This window comes from Anneissia japonica, unplaced genomic scaffold (assembly GCF_011630105.1).
Source record: "Anneissia japonica isolate Jap-2015-1 unplaced genomic scaffold, ASM1163010v1 scaffold1785_len1016330_cov206, whole genome shotgun sequence".
Lineage (NCBI taxonomy): Eukaryota > Metazoa > Echinodermata > Crinoidea > Comatulida > Comatulidae > Anneissia > Anneissia japonica.
The window spans coordinates 502,554-525,847 of record NW_022694363.1 but is presented as its reverse complement, the minus strand read 5'-3'; the positions used below and the strand labels follow the sequence as shown (position 1 = coordinate 525,847).

The 23,294-nt window shown below is 34.6% G+C and overlaps 2 protein-coding genes across 5 annotated transcripts in view; one reads left to right on the top strand and one right to left on the bottom strand.

Moving 5' to 3' along the window:
• LOC117101004 (E3 ubiquitin-protein ligase CBL-like) overlaps nucleotides 1-16,301 on the bottom strand; it is a 23,917-nt gene extending 7,616 nt beyond the window's left edge. The window contains exons 1-9 of one of the 4 annotated variants that reach the window (XM_033240849.1): nucleotides 15,457-16,300; nucleotides 10,413-10,691; nucleotides 7,277-7,414; nucleotides 6,929-7,148; nucleotides 5,049-5,069; nucleotides 4,584-4,751; nucleotides 2,656-2,793; nucleotides 1,754-1,991; nucleotides 269-766 (exon numbers count right to left, since the gene is read on the bottom strand). In XM_033240849.1, the coding sequence (XP_033096740.1) occupies nucleotides 269-766; nucleotides 1,754-1,991; nucleotides 2,656-2,793; nucleotides 4,584-4,751; nucleotides 5,049-5,069; nucleotides 6,929-7,148; nucleotides 7,277-7,414; nucleotides 10,413-10,691; nucleotides 15,457-15,971 (2,215 nt within the window). In that variant the 5' untranslated portion in view covers nucleotides 15,972-16,300. Of the gene's footprint in view, nucleotides 1-268; nucleotides 767-1,753; nucleotides 1,992-2,655; nucleotides 2,794-4,583; nucleotides 4,752-5,048; nucleotides 5,070-6,928; nucleotides 7,149-7,276; nucleotides 7,415-10,412; nucleotides 10,692-15,456 lie in introns of all 4 variants that reach the window. The other 3 variants (XM_033240851.1, XM_033240852.1, XM_033240850.1) reach the window with 3 other exon arrangements.
• A 3,845-nt stretch (nucleotides 16,302-20,146) lies between these two features.
• Nucleotides 20,147-23,294, top strand: part of LOC117101007 (TBC1 domain family member 23-like) — an 11,802-nt gene continuing 8,654 nt past the window's right edge. Inside the window, exons 1-3 of the mRNA XM_033240855.1 lie at nucleotides 20,147-20,512; nucleotides 21,585-21,735; nucleotides 22,518-22,640. Of these exons, the coding sequence (XP_033096746.1) occupies nucleotides 20,370-20,512; nucleotides 21,585-21,735; nucleotides 22,518-22,640 (417 nt within the window). The 5' untranslated portion in view covers nucleotides 20,147-20,369. The remainder of the gene's footprint in view (nucleotides 20,513-21,584; nucleotides 21,736-22,517; nucleotides 22,641-23,294) is intronic.

Genomic DNA, 23,294 nt, shown 5'->3' with positions numbered 1-23,294 from the left:
TATTAAAACAAAGCAAACTTTACAGACACAAAAAAACATGCACAGACAACTTTGCAAGACACGAAAGGAACTGCACACACAACTAGAATACAAAAGAAACTGCACACACAACTTAGCAAGAAACAAAAAGAAACTGCACACACAACTTAGCAGACACAAAAGAAAATGCACACAAAACTTAGCAAGACACTATCTCCAAGTGCAATGAAACCAAGTTAATGTGAAAGCAGATTGAAAACTAGTGAACCACAGAGAGAAAGAAGCCTACCTAGAGGTTTGGCTGTACAGGATGAAGATGTAGTTGGCAAGTCATGGAGGTTTTGGTAGGTAGAACTTAACATAGATGATGACGCCGCTGTATTGCTACCACACGTTGTTACAGCAGATGATGATAATTTCGTACTAGAGCTATTACTGGGTGCATTTATATGAGAGTGAAGTAGTTGACCGCATGTGTTAACATAAAGCGGTTCCACTTGGGAGAAAGAGGGCTTACTTGTTTCTTCTTGACTCCTCTGGGCGTTTATAGCACCCATATCAGTTTGGTCAGACTCACCCCGTATGTCACTAATGGACTGTTGGAAGGGATTAGTACATGACTGTGGTCTAATGCGATTGATTCTTCGAGATGATGGGGGTGGCACATCATATATTGGGTTGGCTAATGCAACATCAGTTGACTGACTGTGAGTGAGAGTGGCGCGTGGAATGAAGGAGGCTTGGTTGGTAGCTGGTGGAATGTCATAATTATCTTGATTCAGTATACCTGAATGGTAGTGACAAGAAACAGTGACATCAAAATATACACTGAGTCACTTGTAAGCTAAGATGAATATACAATATATGTGTAATATGTATAAACATGTATATACCGTATTTATTCGAAGAAACGCTTAGGGCGTTTATTGTTGGGAAGGGTTTTTGTGGGGGCGTTTATTCAAGGGAGGCATGTATTAGAGGCGTTTAATTTTTTGAGTGTAAAATGGATACATATATATATTCAAATAAACACTCCTTAATTTCACTGTAAATGTGGAACTACAATGCAGCAGATAATTACTGCAAAAATGTGTTATAGTTTTAAAGGGTCAAACTAGAGCCCTAATATCCAGATTAGGAGATAACCATTACCACCAACCGTTAGCACTCGTCTGAGAATACCGGTATTGGTTTGCACTAACTGTTACCAAGATCTGGAAATGCTATCAGTTAGTGAGCGCTATCGGTTAGCAAGTTGAGCGCATTTCTATCATCAACTAATCACATATACGCATTTGCAATTTCCAGTTTTCTATTGGCCAGTGATCCCATCATCATCTTCTTGATATCTGGATGGGGGATTTTCTTGTATGAATGCAAGGATGAGCCTGCACGTTATTTAGGGGGATCCTGCTAACCGTTAGATGGTGTGTGTGTGAATACAACCTCTGTGGATGGTGTGTGTGAATACAACCTCTGTGTGATCATAAAGCAAGATTGTAATTCTACTGGAGTAGAACATTAATAGAATTTTTCTATTAGATTTTTAGGGGGGAACGTATATTTGATGAAAAAATAAACGGCTAGGGCGTTTAATCGAGGGAGGCATTTATTTTAAATGAGGCTCTAGAGGGGGAATTAAGCGAATAAATACGGTATAACAAATGATAATTATAAATTGGCTACACTGATTGATGACTCTTCAAATGGCACTCAACATTTAATGACTCAGTCACACAGTTGGTTTCACAGAACTTACTCTACACAGTTTTACCTGTGGTATTTTGGTACATTTCATCAACTCTAATTTCTGGATCAGAATCATCATATCTTCTTGGGGGAAGTTCAGGTCCCCTGTAGTCTGTTCCATTGGTGTTGACTCGTTTCATTGATGCTCTTGGTGATATATCTGGTGAGTTGTTAGGAGGTGATCTTCGTGGTGGCAGAGCAGGAGCGCTTTTCGCTGCATTGTCCTTTGTTCTGGTGGGCATAGCATATGTTGGCTCAGATGGCTGAAGAATAAAAATTAAATTTAACAGAGAATCAGCTTCAGTTGGAGATAATCATGAGAGACTTTGGTTTATAAGAAAGAACCATACTCATAAGGGAAGACTCAGAAAGAGGTATAAAGTGGCAACATTGCACAGAGTTAAGTGTTGTTTTTCAAGTATAATGATATATATGTAACAAATTAATGTGTTCCTTAATGTACTTCATGATAATATAGAATATAGACACTAGAAAGTTTAAAGAAGAAAAAGCAAGTGGATAAATAAGAAAAATAGGATACCATTAATTGAACCTGAAAACACAACCAATGTTCCAATAACAAACCATGTATAATCTCGTCCTTCCTTTATCATTTTCTATACCTGGGGTTATTAGTGTCCGTTTATGTACTAGTAAACATACATATGTTTTAAAGTCATAATTGCTTTAAACCGACTTGTGAACAACACCTGCCACCGGTGGTGACACCTAACCTCCCAGCACTGGAACCAAAACCTGAATAACCTCTAAAAATTAGTGAAACGTTTGCTCCAGGAGCTAAAAATAATTATATATACAAGCAAAGAAACAGTTAGGAGATACAGTAGCAATATGTTAATATATATTATATAATATACAGTATAAATATATTATATAATATATATCATAATGGGTAGCGACATGTACCTTGTTAGTAGCAGTGGTTTTTTTGGAGGTATCTGATGTGTTCAGTGGGCTACTAGAAGTGGTGGTGGTAGTAATGGTGCTAGATGTACCGCTATTGGTTGCCATGGTAGATATAGGAATAGTCCAATGAGATGGGTCCTATGAAAATAAAATATGTTATATTATAAGTCCATGAGAAGTGACACAATGAAAAGGTGACAGGCCGACAAATGCTTGCAAGGATGTATTAGTAACAACAATTACAAAGACATTGTCACAAATATTATGTATCATATCTAGTTCACAATAGCCTTCACATCCAGATCGGGATCTAACCTTCAGCCCGATCCGTTAGCACGCATGTGAGAACGCTCTAACTGTTCCCAGAACGGGGATACGCTATCAGTTAGCTAGCACTATTGGTTAGCAAATCAACCTCATTTTTATCATTACCAATCAAACATACGCATTTCCAATTTCCAGTCTCCTTTTGACCAGTGATTCCACCGTTATCTTCTTGATATCTGGATCAGGGATTTTCTTGTATGAACGCAACAGAGACCGTGTAAGTTATTAATTTGGATCTTGCTAACCGTTCGACGGTGTGTGTGAAACCAGCCAAATTAATATTGTATTTATCAATATGAAAACAGTTGACTCCACATTTACTGTAAACAGTATAATGTGTAAAGGTTCTTATAACTATGAAATGTTCATACTACAAGTACAGTAGTATAAACACTTCATGATTGCTTCCTGATGTCAGTTCTCAGTGATGTTGTGGGCTTTAAACATTTTTGAAAATTGTAGATAATTTCTTATTGTAAGGGGCACAGAAAGTGATGACACTGAACCAACAGTAATTGGCTACTGTACTAATAACACAACACTGCGGGCAGCACTGCCAGACTTGCTTTAATGTTTTAATTCAAATATTGGATGTTGTGTTTTAATTTAAAAAAAGAGAATTAGCTATTAAATTAACATATGTTAATGACAACATCAAACATGCAAATGAGTTAAAGAGATTAATTTCCAAAAGTAATGTTAAAGTTTCTATAAACAGATAAATTCCCAACAGAATAATATCAACTATATTTGTTACATCTAGAAATATAATAGATTCCCTGACCAAAACACCAATATTAAAAAGGTGCCCACATAAAATAAAATATACAGATAGAAACTAAACCTCTTCTTCCATTATGGCGGCTTTGAAAAGGGCCGTCTGATTTGGGCATTTTAAGGTTTTTGATGACGTCCTCATACATATGATGCGTACATAAAACTGGGTGCTCGTATAACTGAGGTATGTAGAAACGAGGTTCTACTGTACTACATCATCAGTTACCATGCTTTAACCTCAGCTACATAATTACCTGTCCAAGCCTGTAGACAGAATTTTTAAAGGGATTCTAATTTTTCACAAAAGGACACTGTGAGTCCACACCCACCTTTGCCCTACCATGGTTGGGTTAAATTTTAAAGACATAACACCTCAGATGTCCAGAATGGCAATAAAAATGCCTAATGTCAAATATTTGGAGTTAATGGTTCTTTCAAAACCCCCTGGCTACAAGCTTGCTCTCAGAGTTCAGTAGCACCCACCATGACACAATATGCTACAGTATGGCCCATTATGCTACATCACTACACACCTTACAACACAATCATCCACAATTCTACGTTATAGTATAACCCGCTTGATTGCAACATGATTCAACACTATGTTCCACCATCACCCAAAACATACAGCATCACACACTATAGTGCATCACACACTACAGTGTATGCTACATCATAATCCACGGTGCAACCGTTAGCAACCATGCTGCAGCATCTCCCATCATGATACATCACCATCTATAATGTATTAGCATCGCCCATCATTCAACACTATCATCCCATTTTCTGCTTACTACTTAAAATATCAACAATTTAAGGCATACCTCCAACCAATCATCATCTTCAATTTCCCTTTCATCTCTGGATTCTGCTTGCACTGTATTCTGGTTGTTGATCACAGTGATCTTCTTGGGGTCATAGGGGTCAATCTTAATTTTTTCTGTTCCTTTTATTTCACATCGACAGAAGGGACAGCCTTGATTTTCATTGTCCTAGAGTAAACAGGTGGTGAAAGTAAAAATCAAATAAAGAATGTAAAGACCTGATGAAAGTAAAATAACAAATTAATTATTATTACATTCATTGTTTACAGCAAGCATCCTTATTTAATTTAATGATATCAATAAATATTTAGAATTATTTATTACAATGTTATTATAGAAATATTCTGCTTGCAAACAGTCAGAAAATAACGAACTACTGTATGCTAATGACTTTGAATATGATTTTGCCTACAGAAAACCCAATGTGTTGATACTGTATTAAAACCATAATCAGAAATACTCTACCTTGTTTGTATGCATTCGCATCTGAAAAAATAACCATTACAAAAATATGTAAAATATTAAGGCATGTCATAAACATTTTCACAATTAAAATATTTAATTTGTTCTTAATTCTACTGCAACAAAGAATAATAACACAGAAAATAAAAATATCTCCAAAAGGGTGGCAGTGTATACAATCGATTAAATAAACGATTATGCTGCGCAAGTCATTGTTGTTATGCGGAACAGTCCTTGACGGCTCAAGTAGAAATCAAATCATTGAATATTAAATTTTGAATCTCTGATGGGCAAAGCTGCTGTATATCCATATAAAGTCATGATATGCCTATATATGGTCATGATGTGATGTCATCATGACCATATTTAGGCATGTCACATGTTTTTGTCACATACCATTTGATAGTCTTGGCTTTTTATGTATCCAGCAACCAACTTAACATAGCACTGTATACAGCACATTCTAAGCACCATATGTATATTAACACATGCAAACATACATCAAATATAATTGATAACTTCTTGTATGTATTAGCAAAACTAATTTAAAATATTAATATTATTAAGAATATGAATATGTATAGTTCACCCTCCATACCAAAACCCCTCTAATTTCAAGTTACCTCCAATCAAAGACAACTCAAAGTACCAACCAACAATCTTCAATCACAAATTTACCCACTAGACTGAGCCCCAAGACCACCCCAAACTGTATTACATACAAATATATTATTAAATAAGTTATATTATTATTCATTAATATTTAAACTTAACAATTAATGTCACAGTGATGATGATGATGTTAATAATTAATAATAAAGTAATAATAAATATAATAATAAGCAATTAGTAGAGCTCCGCATAGTACACTATAGGAAAATTATTACATGAAGGTTAGATTTAATGCTTGAAAAAATTTCCTGAGGGCATGCAAGGCCCGAAGGAAATTTTTGAATGCATTAAATCTAACCTTCGTATAATAATTTTCCATTTAGTGTACGATGCATGCTCTACTAATTGCTTTAGAAGTCAATCGCCGTCTTTTAATTTTAGTTTTTTTTATAACCAACTGTTGTAGCAGTCATCGGTTACTATAGTGATATGATCAGTATACGTGTGCGTATTTACATTTAGCTGTGCGTATGCTGATTTTTGCTCCTGCAGTACGTGTTTAATTAACTACACAACAGCAATACAGTACGGATACGATGAATACGGTAACTATATTTTATTAGAAAGAACTTGTTTGTAATGCTATTTTGATAGACTTTCGTCAAAGAAATAGACATTTCAGCATTCGAGAGAGAATACAGTCACTGACGTTCTTTTTGGTCGGTGCATGCAAACAGGTAAAATCGTGCGATGATTTCATAACTAGGCTAGGCTACGGCCTAGTAGTAGGAGGAGGCCCGGGCGGCCTCCTGCCTGGCCGTAGGCCTACATCGAAACTTGTTCCTTGAGTCTTTAAAATAGGTCTAGAATATTCCTATTAAACCTTCAGTTTGTTGTGTTTATGAGGGTCCATTGATTCAATGAATTCCTTTATTGTTCATACTTAATATTGAATTTGAAGTAACTTTCTTCGGGTTCTAATTAGGCTTGTTTTACAAAGTAATTTCAATTACAATTCAATTTTTATCGCGGTGCGCGATGTATTCGCGGTGATGAAAAAATGAGGAATTGTTTTTGCACACGAATCTAAAAAAAATCAAGCCAAGCGTCCACTAATAGAAAAATTAGTGGACGCTGGTGAATAGGCAAATAACATTGGGAGTTACAGTGATGACGTCATGATTGACTTATAATAATAAATAGATAAAAATTAAAACTAGTAATATGGCATGGAAGTCTTTAAATGTTATTCTACAGTATATCATATCTACCTGCCAGGAATTTAGGCAAGGGGTACATAGCAAGTGTCCACACGGCTCAAGCCTCACATCCTTGTCATTCTCGGCACATATCTTACACAACTGAAACGTGGAACCCATCTCACAATATAGTTCATACTGGTCTTGCGAAACATGTATGTGTTCCTCATGTGGTTTGATTAAAATACTCGTCAAATCCGGATTGAAATCATCTCCATCGGGGTACAAGTAACTACAATAGGATCACATAGAAAACAATTAAATGTATTAATATAATGCCAGTCCAGCATAATTCTAGATACAATACTGTAAAAAAGAAGTATTTTCACAAAAATACCATCTAGGCCTCAAATTACTCACAAGCCTTCCTTGTTGCCATCAATCAATGCCTGGCAAAGTGATTTGTTCTGGGGAATGGTCTGTAGGATATTGCCTTCTTGTGTTACATAGCCAATAGCCCACTGGCCTAAACGTGTGCAGCTGAGCCGAAAAATATAGCTGAAAATTAGGAAAATAGTTGGTAAAAATCATGGCAACACTGACATCATTTTTGCCTTAGATGGCGCTGTATAAGCTTTCATTGTTGACTTGTCATTACGCTCCATTACACAATTTTTAGATATTTACCAGCGATATGCCATTTATTATCATTAGTAATCAAATATCTCCTTACAGACGAGACTACACACTATTCTCATACAGTTGCTATTGATGCAAAGTTTATCCATTAACTAATTAATACAATTACACAACAAATTTTAAATGGTAATAGAACTTTGTACTTCTGCTTGAAATAAATATGTAAAATACACATAGACAATGTCTATTGAGAGCCATAGTAGCAATATTATTCTTGTTTTATTTAGGACTAAATAAAAGTTAAATAAAGAAGTATGATTTAAAGTCTGGTGTTAAAGTGAAGTCTTCCTCACCATAGAGGGCAGCATTTTATCTCAATTACTACACAAATCCAACATCTATCATTGATCATTCTGTTCATTTAATTGTTCAATCACTCCATCAATCAATTAATCAATTAATCAATCCCTTACCAAATCTATCACTCAATCAATTTATCAGGCTATATAATATAAGTGTGTATAATGCAGGTGTATTTAAGTGGGAATCATACTACTGTAATGTGAGTAAGGAAATGTTTGTGCCGATTTACTGTCCAAATGCGTGCACAGCTATGGAAGAAATATATTGTAGTAACACTTTTTTAAATGTCTTAGAATTATTGGCATATTTCTATTTATGTCCAATAAAATATCATAAAAAATAATCTTACGATAATACAAGTCTATAAAATATCAGACGAGGACGTGTCAAGCTACAAAAGCAACACATGTGAGAATTCATTATTCAAATTATGTTAGTACAGTACACTTGCGTAGACAGCTTCATGACTCAGGACTTTCAAATGAAGACGTTGGTATATTTCTTATGTTAGGTGGGACTGTACTGACATCATTCCTATGTTTTCTGGAAATTTATATTATAGCACATACAATATTTGATGAATTCTGTAAATCTTATTTAAAACGAACATGGGCATTAAAGGCATATTATTACTATATTTATTACTATTACTGCACTAGACCTACTACTATTGCTTTAATTTTTATCCCTTGTACACTTTTTAGAGTAAGTTAAAGTAAGTTACTGTAGTACTATAATGTTTTATTCATTGCATACTGTATATGCAGCTCATCATCATTATTTATGTGGTTTACGTGTAGATAAACTATTTTCATGTAGGTGCGGTTTATTAAATTATATATTTCCTGGTGTTAATTTGCCTTCTTATTTTCACTTTATATTTCCTTTATTAAGTCAAGGAGGCATGTTATATACCTCCTAGGATAAGTTAATGTCATGTCTAAAATTCTAAAATTATAGTTTAAGACATGGAAGCATTTAATATTATGCTTTAGAATATTCTGTTGTATGACAATACTTGGGCTGGGCTTCACAGAATGATGATTATTTAAATAATACAGTACTTCTGGGTGGATCCATACGGGATGAGGGTCGTCGACATCCGGACCTCCTACCACCCTTAACATGTTAGAGTACAGATGTTTAGGTAAATAGTCAGAAGCCTTTTTTCTTCTGTATGGGTGGGTGGGTCATTTATGAATAATACTATTGTTGGCTTTTCTCTCAAAATATGGGAGGATGACAAGACAGAAGACAGTTTCCCTAAGTCATTTAAACTTATGTTATTTATACAGAAGTTCTGAAAATATTACTTCCTGTAAATATCTGGACCCACCCCAATATATCACAACCTCGCGAAATGCTGCCAATACAACGCATATAAATGTTCACAAAATATACCGGTCCAGTAATGGAATCAAATATATTAAGCAGTGACGATGTCACTAAAATCACTAAAATAATTCAATACGTGACGAATAAGGAATGTCACATTCATTACAACATTTTACCATGTATAGAGTACTACAGTGTTACGTCACGATACCATTGTGGGGCTGAGGCAGTATATACCCATGAAATAGAGGGGCCCAGAAAGGGACTTTCACAGATGGTGGCCCTCCATCTGTGAAAGTCCCTCTCTGGGCCCCTCTACTTCGATTCCTGGATCCACCACTGGTTTTTTAGAATATTAATTTTGTATTATGGCAATACCTGCCGACTTGGCTTCACAGACTAATTATCTAATAATTGGGCGGATCAAGAGGGGGTGATATTTGGTAACGGTCTCTAATAAGATGGGAAGGGTAACAACACAGAAGACAGTCATTTAATACAAGAGTGCCTTTTTCTTATTTCTGTATTCCTCCTGCAAATATGTGGATGCGTAGGGGATGCAGGTTGGTAGGGGATAGTTTAGCCAATTGTAGTTAAGAGTAAAATACAGTATTTAAGAGTAGTTAAGCCCAGCTTAAGGTAGTAAGGGACGTCCTGGGTATGACATTAAACATCCGGTCGAAGCGTCGGCGACTAAACTGACAACCCTCTCAGATATGTCTTAGAGGCTGCTGAAGGGAGGGTGTTTATGGTCACCCAGCAGGAAGAAAAACCAATAGCTGAACAAAGGGCGGATGAGCTCCTTGGAGTCAATGGCCAACCATTAATTAGTTTAAGGAATAGGAGTAGTTTAATCTCATTGTTATTATTGTTATTATGATTATAATTTTTTATTTTATTTTAATGTTATTATTTTATTGTTATTTGCATTTTCTCAGTTGGCCTATATTATTTCTTTGTAAAGCGCATAGGGGCAATGTGCAATATGCGCTATATATATAACATTATTATTATTATTATTATTAATACTCATTTACATTGTACTCATATTCTATTGATATTTTTTTTATTATCTCAATATAAGTTCTGACACAATAAACACTTTATCTTTTACTTTCCTTTTAGCAAGAAAAAGAATACCAATAAATGCTGCACGAATAACCAACTTCAATACAATGTTGATGGTACAAGTCATGAAAGAGTTAGAACATTACATTACCTTCCTGGTTTGTTGATGTATTTATTGAGTCGTTGTTTAACTTCATCGTAGGTCATAAAGGACATATATCCTTTGTGTTTCACTGCCAGACTGTTCCAGTTTACCAACAAGGAACTAAAAGGTTGGAAGAGCCGAGTAAACACATCAAATTCAAAGTTGGATATGTAATCATTACATGTTAGATCAATGGTTGTCTTTAGAGCAATTGCTTCGAGGCCGGAGTGTATTGGGTGCACTTCCGCAAGGGTCTGCCGAAATGCTCGCCAAGTTACTATCGTCCTAGGAGGAAAAAAAAGTGGCTGCTTAGACAACAATTTATCAGGAAGTTAGAAGTTAGAATTTAAGTCAATAGAATACAAAGTGTAAAATGCTTAATGACAATCAACACAAATATACTGTAGAATGATTTAAAATTCTTTTTACAGATCTGATCATTTTAAGTACATCAGATCATATATCTTGGAAGAAATTCATCTGGTTATCTCATTTTACATTTTAATCATCAAACCAATCATTTGAAATCTAAACTAAAACCCAAATATTTGACATTTCCCCTTCCCCTTCTTTGTTGTTGTTAAGCGCCTCAAAGTTGTGTCAACGCGAGGTGCTATATAAATCCAGCATTATTATTATCATTATTATTATTATTATTATATAGTCATCTGATCATAAGTATCTGATTACTTTAAGCAAAGATCTGATTATTTAAGTATAGATATGACAATTTATGACTTTCACTTTACACACACATCTATTCATTTAAGTACAAATCTGATAAATGTTAAGTACAGATATGACAATTATAAGTACAAATCTGATAATCAAAGTACAGGTTTTATGATTTTCAAAACCAAGACAAAGTGTTAATGTCAAACATTATCAAGTGAAATTAGGGCTTCAAACACGTTTGATGGCTTAGTATCTAATTAGTACACTTGACTTGATTATGAATGCTAACCAATCACAATAAACCAATGATAACATGTGACCAACATCTAGCTCTGATAATTAAATCTTTTTTTGTGTGACCAGCATTCACATTGTCCTTAAATGGAGACCAGAAAATTGTACGAGTGCCAATCCCTGATTTATAGCACGGTGGGTTTGATTAATCCTGAGTGCAAGCAACATACAGTACGGTACAGTACATCCAATATCACATACCGGTACATAGTGTATACAGTAGACTGCCATATGTACAGTATCTTCTTACAATCAATGATCATTCTTTCATTCACTATCACATACTAGTAATAAATAAATGTATATCACATACTATACTAGTGACAAATATATCATTCATCACATTATATAATCTGTCATTCACTATCACATACTTAGTATATTTTCAAGATATTACATAATATTTAATTTTTTAGAGCCTGGCTACAACTGCAATTACATTATACCAATGTGACTTAAATGGACTTCTTATACAATATTCATTATAGTGTATTAGCACTCTAAATGCACAGGCATAATAGCAACATTATTAATATTTATCTTCTTGTTAATAAACCTACACTATTGATCCAAGGTCTACAATATTAACATGTGTCATTCCTGTAATGTTATGATGTGTGTTCTTAATGGTTTATGATAATATGGAATCGGTACTGTAACCATTAAATTGTAGATTTTCTTTTTGTTGATAAATTCTTAGAGCATATGTTTACATTGGTTGCATGCATTTAATTGTGGGTAAATTACAGTGTGGGTTCATCTGAAACATTACTCAACTACAAGTTCATCTTCATATACTGCTCTACTACACAAATCCATAATAATTCTGAAAAATCCGTAATAATTGAAACTGGAAATTATATAATCCTTTAATGAGTACTGTAGTTGATCTCGAGCATTAATTATTATTTAACCATAAGCACCAAGAAAAGAGAGAAAAAAAGGATTTCAAATGTTTCCATTTGTTTAGTGTTTAACTTAATTTATTATTTGAATGTAGTCGGTCTACCCACTTTTGTATAGTTGTAACCATCTTAATATATTTCCTCCATGTTATAACTGTATGTACAGTATTTTGGATGTTTATTGTAGCATCACATTCCTCGAAAAGCTTACTGAATGGTGATCTGAAATTCTCAACAGGAACCCTTTCAATTCATTTCCGTGAAGCAACATCGGTTTTTATTAAAGAAAAAAAATCTTCCATCGTAACGGAATTGTAAAAACTATGTTTATGTTAGCATCCCATTCCTCGAAAAGCTTATTGAACCGTGGTCTCAAATTCTCAACAGGAACCTATCAAATCATTTCCTTGAAGCAACGTCAGTTTGTATTTAAGAAAAAGAAAAATCTTCCATAGTACAGAGGAAACTCAAAATTTAAAGGAACACCATTTTTTTGCCCATTAGAAATATTAATTCTTTACCAATGCGTCCAAATTCTTTTAAAAGACCACACATGGACGACCATACTAATGGGAGGGGCGGTCCAAACTGTACATCACACTCTGTTGTATGAGACCACTAACATTTCAAAATGCCTAAAAATTGTACTGTATAGCATTCGTTTGTATTGTGTATTTTTACAATTGTAGAAGCAAATAATATATTTAACATAATAGAGATGGGCTGCCTATTTACTGCCATACTACTGATGGTTGGAAATGGTACAATTAATATATCTAGCATTTTGAACTTGAACATTTAAAGATGATATAGGGACCTTGGCTTAAAATATGCAATAGATTTTTTTTATAAGAATTATTTTAAAACATTTAAAATTTAAATTTATAAAGTTTTAAACGTTCTTCGTCAATAATCAATAAGCTACTTGTTGAAGTTTATGAACTTTCTTGATAATGATGACAAAGAGAACAATATCCCTGTGATGAGAATATTTTTTAATCTATTTTTGAGGCATGTGAAGTACTAGCGCAAATTAATTTCACCATATTGATAAAGAATTTGCAAATAATAAGTTAAATCTGAAAATGCGCTATATAAATAAATATATTATTAATAATATAAAAAATATAAATTGATATGCTAAGAAACATCAGTATAGCTCAAAAAAAAGGTTAAGCAATATTTAACACTTAATTAAGATTAGACAACATAGAAACCACAAACCTAATGCTTAACGGGTAAAAACGATTGATTGATGTAAGGATAACTGTTGTCAGTTTGATTACCAACTTAAAAAAAGAAGGTTGAATACATTCTTTTTCATACCAGGAAGTTCCATGGATACAAGATTAAATGTGTGAGGAACATAGAGTACATCCTGTTAAATTGTGTAGGTGGAGAAGTCAAGTATTATACTAGTGAGCATTGAATTAGGAATTACATTCTGAACATTGTATGCTCTTAATTTTCATATTTACAAAATGTAAGAGAATAGAACTGAAATGATGCACAATACAAACAAAACAAATACTTTAAGCATAATCATGAAATATTAGGAGAAAAATGTTAATTGTGTAAAGGCAATTTGAATTCCCTAATAATTTCCAATGTGGAGGTGGAAATGTGACAATGAATCAACAGCTAAAGTACTGTACCTACAGAGCAATTTGATGTGTATATGTATTACTACAGTTATGCGGTGTTACTAAATATAAATGTAAGGTATGTTTTGGCACAATGGAATAAATTACCTTTAAAGTTGTACAATAAAAGCATGAGGAAACAATGGCTTGATGGGATTTAACATTTAATTATTAAAGAAATGAACCAAGGTGGAATCTATGGGTTCTTATCATTTACTTATGGACTACATAATTAAGAACAGCATGGAAGAGGAAGAGTATTTACAACAGAATCCAGAATTTATTAAAATTTTCCCGAATAATGTTGGGACAGACTATTGGATGGACGTGGCATACGGAATAGAAGAGAGCACACACATCGGGAGGAATCATGGATGTGGAGCACTGTATAGGAAAAAAAATATGGGAAGGAACTTATGGGGGTAACATACCCTCATGGGAGATACAGGGGTGGTTTACATAAAGTACACCCCATGGGGGAGGCATACTTGATATGCTTTTATTATTAGTTTCTACTTTTTGTTTTGTCGGGGTCAAATTGAGACAAGCTTCGCTTCTATTTTTGATCCTAATTAATTAATTTTAATGTTGTCCACTTTATTTATCATTTGATGTATTTGATTAATTTAAATTGAATAAATGTTAATTGAATTGAATTGAATTGAAGAGATGTCAAATAGGTGGGAGGAAACCCTATGGGATGGAAACCTATTGAAGCACCAGTGGATAGGAAGTGGTAATTACTATGTGGGATTTCCCCTTCTTTTTGGCTTTCTAAATACAATTCTTTAGACTTATTGAATTCTACAGAGATGAATTTAGACAATGTATTTTGAAAAAATCTTTTAAAAAGTATTTGGATTCGGATCCAAGACCTTTTGATAACTGTTTACTTGCTCTGTAGACTGAACTATGAGGCAAAGATGGATTCTCCCTAGGGTTTTCTACTTTCCCAAGTACTGCATAATAATATGTGATTGATAGTTACAACTGCATGATATTAATAACAATTTTGGGTGACACTGCAAAACAAAATTCTAAAATAGAATGAGGACAGTAAATGACAGAATTACATGGTATAATAATTACACCCACACATACAAAGGTGATATGCCAAGATGATCATACATCATAATTTTAAAATTTAAAATTAGCACTGTCATTGATAATTTAAAAATTGACCACAAAAAAACCATGTTTTCTACAGTAAATACTATCGCTGCCGGATTGGTAGTCTTTGAGGTCCAAAAATTTGTTCCGGATCTGTCCTCCTCCAGTTGTGAAATATTAATTAACATTAGACACATAGAAAAAATACAATATAAAGATTGAATATAGAATTAAAAGTGGTAATTCTGTTTTATTTTTTATTTTCTGTTTTACAACCGTGACTTGATTTCCTTTTGAAAAAAAAAACGTTCTACAACAAAAACATAATAAATATATAATTAAAAAGTAAATTAATGTTCAGGCAAATGTCAAAATGTTAATCTATTTTTTTTTTTTATCTCATTTTTATGTCATCAATCTTACCTTGTTCCAAAATTCTTTTTCCAGAAGTCAGACGCATCTTGTTTGGTGATTCTGAAATGTGCATCGATGTAAACACCATTTGGAAAGACTGCCTTAATCTCTGCTAAATTATGACTGAAAATCAAAGACAGTCTGTTTAATTCCCGTCGACAAGTTGCGGACTCGTCAAACATCCTCTCTTTATTGTCTTTGAAAAGTTTGATTGTTTGCTTTGTTTTCCGCATGATATTATCAACGAAGATTCGAAAGTATTCTATTTCATTCAAAACATGAACCTTGTCTTCATACTTGGTCCAGATAGTCCGTAGGTGGTGGTATGTGTCAGGAAGGATGTCCAGAATGTAGGGTGGACTATTCTTTAGCTTCATTTTGGGATGTTGGCACAATCTCATTACCTTTTCCATCCATCTCCATGTTCTCTCGAGAGTTCTGCGATCAACTGTGGGTCTAGTTGGTGCCACAAGATCAGCTACGGCACCTCCTAATCTGCTTAGGCCACTTAGGAAAGCTGCCATCACTACTGGAGACAAAGTCGACTTGTGCCTGTTTTGCCTTATTCTACTAAACACAACAGAAATCTAGATGTACAGCCTTGCTGCTAGACAGCTAGCTTGCCTCACAACAAGGAAAAGGCTTTCCTTACCCAGCAATCAATGCTATTGCTTACTGGTAAATTTAGAGGTTATACATCAATACATCTTACAAAAATTTACTCATCTTTCATTTTATCCACATTGTATCCAGAATTTCCAGAAATACGTCTATTAATTTGAGTTTCACCATCGAGATGTTCTACTCCTGTTAGGCAGATTGTGGCCGTGTGAACGCGGAAGTAAATACACGCCCTCTATAGTGCTTCCGCATACACGTCATATCATAACCAGCAAAATGGCAGACGAAGTCCTCTCTGAAGAATTGGAAGACACAAGTTGGTAAGTTGATAATGCAGATTTTTGAACAAAATCATTCAAGAAAATGTTCACACACATTTAGCTCCTCCTGCACTTGTTAATTACGTTAATTAAACTAAACAAAATACATTATAGCATTGCTGAATGTTCAACAATGAGTCGATGAATCCAATGTTTATTATGATAGACGAATATACGGGCCAGCACTTCATTGATGTAGGCTAGGTAGTCCAGAGAGCTGACTAATCTAATGATTACCGTGTGTGGAACCAAAACAATCAAATAGTGGGCGGGGCAACCACATTTTTTATGCTTCTTGTTGTCTTGTTCATACGACGTTTATCCACGCTGACCACTTAACTGTTAGTGGAAAATAAAACCAACACTCTCTTCTGCATACTTAATTAAACCGTAAACTTTCACTCCGTGCTCCCGTAATACCCCCACATGACACACCCACCACATATGATAGGCCTATATCCCACATGGCACATGCCACCACTCCCACTGCATACCACAGTAAGCTAGTGTTACTGCATACCATCACACCATGTAACCACTCACCACAATACCCACGCAGCCTCAAACCACTACCACACAGACCATGTATAACTACTCTCAATATCCACACAACCGCAAACCACAACTCCGCCATGTACTGTCCACTCACAGTACCCACACAACCACAAACCACTACTCCCACCATGTAACCACTCACAATACCCACACATTCACATACGACCATTCCCACCAAAAAGGGATGCTCTGCGCAAAAATTGGCCTAGAAACCCTTTCATGAATTTCGGAAAATAAGGGCCGAATTCTGCTCAGTTTTTTGCCGAAAATTAGGCTTTGACCTAAACCAATAACCAATGTATTATGCAGTAGGCCTAGTTACAATTCTATACACCTATTTTCTTAGCTATTTTCCACCCAATTTTGAGCTAGTTTTTGAGCTAACATTCCTACCACATAACATGAGTCATTTTGCAGTTTTGTTTGCTTGATGATTTTGAGGATTCAAGCATTCAGCTTAAAAAGACCCATATATTAACACCATTCAATTCAAGACTTGGAAGTATGCACTATCAGACCCATAATACCATTCAAATCAGAACATTTTATTCAATGATTATTGTTTTATTGTAGGTGTCTAGGCTTGGAAGAATGGATGCACTATCAGACCCATAATACCATTCAAATAAGGACATTTTTCAATGATTATTGTTTTATTGTAGGTGTCTAGGCTTGGAAGAATAGATGCACTATCAGACCCATAATACCATTCAAATAAGGACATTTTTCAATGATTATCGTTTTATTGTAGTTGTCTAGGCTTTGAAGAATAGATGCACTATCAGACCCATAATACCATTCAAATAAGAACATCATTCAATGATTATTATATTGTTGTAGGTATCAAGGCTTGGAAGATGCATAATCAGACCCATAAATACGATTCAAATAAGAACATCATTCAATGATTATTATATTGTTGTAGGTATCAAGGCTTGGAAGATGCACTATCAGACCCATAAATACGATTCAAATAAGAACATCATTCAATGATTATTATATTGTTGTAGGTATCAAGGCTTGGAAGATCACTATCAGACCCATAAATACCTTTCAAATAAGAACATTATTCAATGATTATTATATTGTTATAGGTATCAAGACTTAGAAGATGCACTATCAGACCCATAAATACCTTTCAAATAAGAACATTATTCAATGATTATTATATTGTTATAGGTATCAAGACTTAGAAGATGCACTATCAGAGACTTGTGACTTTGGCGCTCTGAGAAACATCTGCAAGGGAAGACAGATTCCAGATCACTTCCGGGCGGAATCATGGAAAGTATGTCTTTAGAATGTGTATTCTGATGGTATTTCTTTTTTCTGCTGTAGTGGCAATGTTTCAAAATGTTATTTTTTTTAAATTTCATTTAATTTCCAGATACTACAAATACACTATTATGTACTGTATTTACATATGGTACTCTGGGCATTTAAGTGCTAAGCACTGTCTTGGCTCTACATACTATGCAGTAAGTGAGTTGAGTGCTTAGTAGCACCAACTCTCCATGGATAAGGCTTGGTGTACACATCTGTCGTCTTGTGTTATCTAGTGTTTCCTTTGGAAGCACAGGGGGCTACCACAGTGCTCTGTTTCGCTTGCACGGTGAGCATTAGAGGCACAATACGTATAGAAGGCAAACCAGCAAAATACTAACACCAATCTATTTCACAGATATGTTTAAATGTTGCAAGAAAAGGTGACAGCCTGGCAACATTTGATGGAATATTTGACCTCGAAGAACAAGACCAGCTTAGGAATGATTGTAAAGAGTTTGTTGGTGAGTGTTATACCATTGTGTTTCAATGAATTGAATTTCAACCAAACTATTATAGAAATTACTAAAAAAATACTACCATCATTGATATGATGCTGCATGTTAATGGGTTAGGTGCAGTTTATTTTATTTCTTAGTCAAGAAAATTTGTGTTGTTCTTTTCTAATAAAATCAAAAAGTTTCATTTGTGCTTGTTCTTCTCTAGATTGAATAGTAAATTAATAGCAAATGAAAATCTAAAACAATTAAATATGTGCGATAATTTCTTCTTTTTTTTATTTCTAGATAAATTTGATAACACACAGGCTGAGAAGCTATCACTGGCTAGTGACATTGAGTCTGTCATAACATTTTACTGTAAATCAAAAAATGTCAAATATGAACAAAATAATTGTTGGTTGGAACTGCTGTCACCATTTGTGTCACTCAAGATGGATAAGTGTGATTTGTACAATTGTTTTTATGCTGTGATGACAAGATTTGTGCCGAGGTACGTTATGCAACATCAGTAAAAAAAAAAATTATTATTGATATGATTGATTAATGTGTTGATTGTACTTGTTTCCCGGTACCTGTATTATTGTGAAGAAAATTATAATCCAATTTGGCTTTATTAAAATGAATACTGTAGATATCTTAAATTCTTATAAAATTTCCTTAATAAAGAAACAGGTAAACCTGTATTATTATAGTCTATTTTGTTAAAATTGTACATAATAACTTAAGGTTTGTACAGTGCATGAAATATTATACAAATATTGACTGCTCATGAGGGAAATGGTGAAATCTATTGCCCCAAGGCTAGTCCTTCATACAGGAGCTTGAACCGACCAGCCTTCATATTTGTTTATCGTCTACTTAATGATCCATGGTGCACGATCAAGGGCCAATTCGTTGTAGAGGTCGCAGTCCCCTTTATCGTCAGCGCGATATTAAGTGGGGCTAGAGTTTGCATATCACATGGCAGGGCAAAAAAGTGCTATCTTTTTCAGGGGAATAGTACTTTTGATTATAGACGTTGTCCCAACGTCAGTACTTTGTTGGCCTGACGTCGGTAAACGTTAGTGGAGGTTGGTGACAACAGTTTGGCCGACGTTGGTTAGAAGTTGTAAATTTCAAACGTTTACCGACGTCGGGCCAACAGAGTACTGTGATGTTGCGACAACGTCTATAATTATACATGATATTTACAACCTCTAAGAAACGTCGGCCCAACGGTCAACGGCAGCGGAAGCGGGGGGGGGGGGGGGCGGGGGAACATTGGCCCCCCCCCTTTTTCTGGGGGGGGGGGGGCCGGGCCCCCCCCCCCCCCCCCCCTTTTGGGAAGTAAAAAAAGGAAAGAAAAAAAGAAAAAAATGATAGCCCACAACGCCTCAAATGTTATTTTCGGGCGTCTAGAACACAAAAATTTCGCAGGGGCATGCCGCCGGAACCCCTAGCACATTGTTGTCTCGATCAGCCCAAATTTCGGGCCCACCCCCCACTTTTTGGATCTCTGGATCCGCCCCTGATTAATATTAAAAATGAAGTAATATTCTGCAAACAGAACATGGTACAAAATGAGTGGGAAACACAACTATAGTTTGTTAATTATGTTTGTGAATTTATAAACCAAATTTGAATGATTTGATTGTAATTTCTAATGTTTGTTTGGTTGCAGTTCATGTCATTGTATGCTGGCAATTGTGAGACTGAAGTTGTTCAGCGTATGTGGAATGTATACTTCCTTCAAGCTGATCCGTTTTTGGTCTTTTTTCTTGCATTAGTTATATTAGTCAATGCTAAGTAAGTCTACAATATATCTGGAATCTGTTTTAGGGGCTAAATAACCCTAGGAGTAGCGCACACTGCAATGGTCGACAGTCGGATTGGATTGGATTGGGTTTATTCAGTGTAAACACCAAGGATAGCCCACGAAAATCTGGAAGAAGACTTATTTCCAGTGGGGTCCTTCTGGTGGTGATTGGGTCAATCGATGAATCCCACTACAATGGAGTGAAGCTGTATGTTTGTGGTTAAGATGCTTGCCTTCCAATCCCAGGGTCCTGGGTTCAAATCCTGTGACAACATAGGATTTTTTCTCATGACAAAAAACACATATCCACTCCCTAAGCCTCATAATTAGACTTTGCTGATATTGTTAATATTATTATTATTATATTGTTAATATTATTATTATTATTATTATTATTATTATTTATATATTGTTAATGTAAATATTATATTTATTATTATTTATTCTTTCTTTAAAACTGCAGGCACATTCAGTACATTTGTACTGGTTTTCAAAGTGCTACACTTACAAACCAAACCATCAAAAGAGAAAAAATACAAAACAAAGTCAAAAGATAATTCAATGTGAAACTTATAAATTAATAGAATTTTGGAATGAAACTAATGTCATTTCTTTAAAGTTAATTTTTGTTTTAGATGCACAAATATAAAAATTTTTATTTTGTGGGCCCAGTCTTAGTATACAAGCTGCTTACTCTTTAATCTGGATCTTTATTTAATGATTTATTAATAGTATTGAAAGGGATACTGGTTTTATTTATGATATACTTATGTATATAGAATTTTGTAATGAAACTAATGTCATTTCTTTAAAGTTAATTTTTGTTTCATTTCGAAGTTCATTTGAACTTTTAAATGCACAAATATAAAAATGTTTATTTTGTGGGCCCAGTCTTCGTATACAAGCTGCTTACTCTTTAATCTGGATCTTAATTTATTTAATGATTTAATAATAGTATTGAAAGGGATACTGGTTTTATTTATGATAAACTTATGTACAGTTTATAGTAATAGTTTCCGTAAAGTGTGCAATTAACCAATGTTTTATCTTTGTATTATTCAGAGACAACATTTTTTCATTAAGTAGCGAAAGTAATCAAATAATAATTGAGAGTCTAGCTAATTTTCCTGATCAACTAGAAGCAGAAGATGTGGATGATTTCTGTTCCTTAGCTCAGTACTATGCCTCAAAAACACCACAGTCATTCAGAAGGGTAAGTGGTCCAATTGTATGCCTCTCAAAAAGTACTCCAGCTTAAAAATACCAGCAACTGTATCACTCTGTAGTAGGGCTCTTTGAGGAAGAAAAACAAAGATGAATGGTGGTGTTTTACCATGTTAAGTTTAATATCATATGATTTACCTATTCATTAAATAAAGCACTAAAATACTTCAAGAATGACATGTCTTAATATTTATTATACAGCTTCAATGCTCAGTTAGCATAGCAACTGAATGCTAAATATAAGGTCTTGGGATTTTGAATTCAGTTGAGGACAGTATGTTTTTTTCTGATATCATCTTTGGAGAGAGGCTATAAGTGACATGCTGTTCCAGAGTAGTGATTATGGAGTTGGTATTTCTTACAGTATTGCCCCTAATGGCAATAACATGCTGTATACAGGAGGCAGAACTGTACAGCACTGTACAATACAAGAAATTATTTTGTTTTTGTCAAACCATATCAAAAATTGCTACAGAATATTGTACAAATTGAAAAAACAATATCAAAAAACATTAAGTTAGTATCCATCCATCCATTCATCCATCCCTCCACTCATCCATTCATCCATCCATCCATCCATTCATCCGTTCATTCATTCATTCATTCATTCATTCATTCATTCATTCGTTCATTCATCCATTCATCCATCCATTCATTCATCCATCCGTCCATCCATTCATTAATTCATTCATTCATTCATTCATTCATTCATTTAATCATTTTTTTTCTAAATGTTTATATTAATGATCAAAGGGATTGTTATTTGTGCAGGATTACCAGTCGATGTTTGGTAGCAGCATAGCTAACAGCAAAGACAGGACTAACAGCCTGTCCCATGAATTATGTTTACAAGTTAATGTATCAGAATTAGTCCAGTCAACCTCCCAAGCATCAGTAAGTCAACTGTATTTATATGTTACTTGTATTGCCAATTGAAACCTAATAAGTGGGACAATGGTCGAATTGAATGTTAATAACTCTGTTTAAGTCAACCGTATGATATTTGGATTGGAATATCTTTTGTGTGAAAATACCAAGGATAACCTGGGCCACCACAATTTAAAAGACGGTAGTGTCCTTTGAGTGGGTAATTTGGCAGTGCACTAGGAGGGAATGCTGTATTCTGCAGAGTGAACTGAGTTAGGTGTCATCCATTATTTTCATCATTTTCACGAGCATACAAAACGTACGCTGGGGGAGGAGGTTGAAGGCATGTGTACGCTTTTAAAAAAGTACAAATATGACGATTTGGAAAAGTTGGCCTACGTTTTTGTGCCTAGGCATTTCCCTAGAAAGCCAAAGTTTACCGTTATAAATTCACTGGTAAATGTTCAGTTTATCAACTATACACAGCGTCATCTTACATCCCTAATTAACGATGAGTTGATAAGCATTGTGTACTTATAAACAAATTTCAATTACAAGGGAAATGCACTCTAGCTCCGTAAATTTGAATAAACTGTAAGCCAGCAGCCGACAAAACCATAAAGCCTGACACTGACACAGTAGGGTAGCTGCATTGGGACCATGTGTTTCACCTGTCTCTTA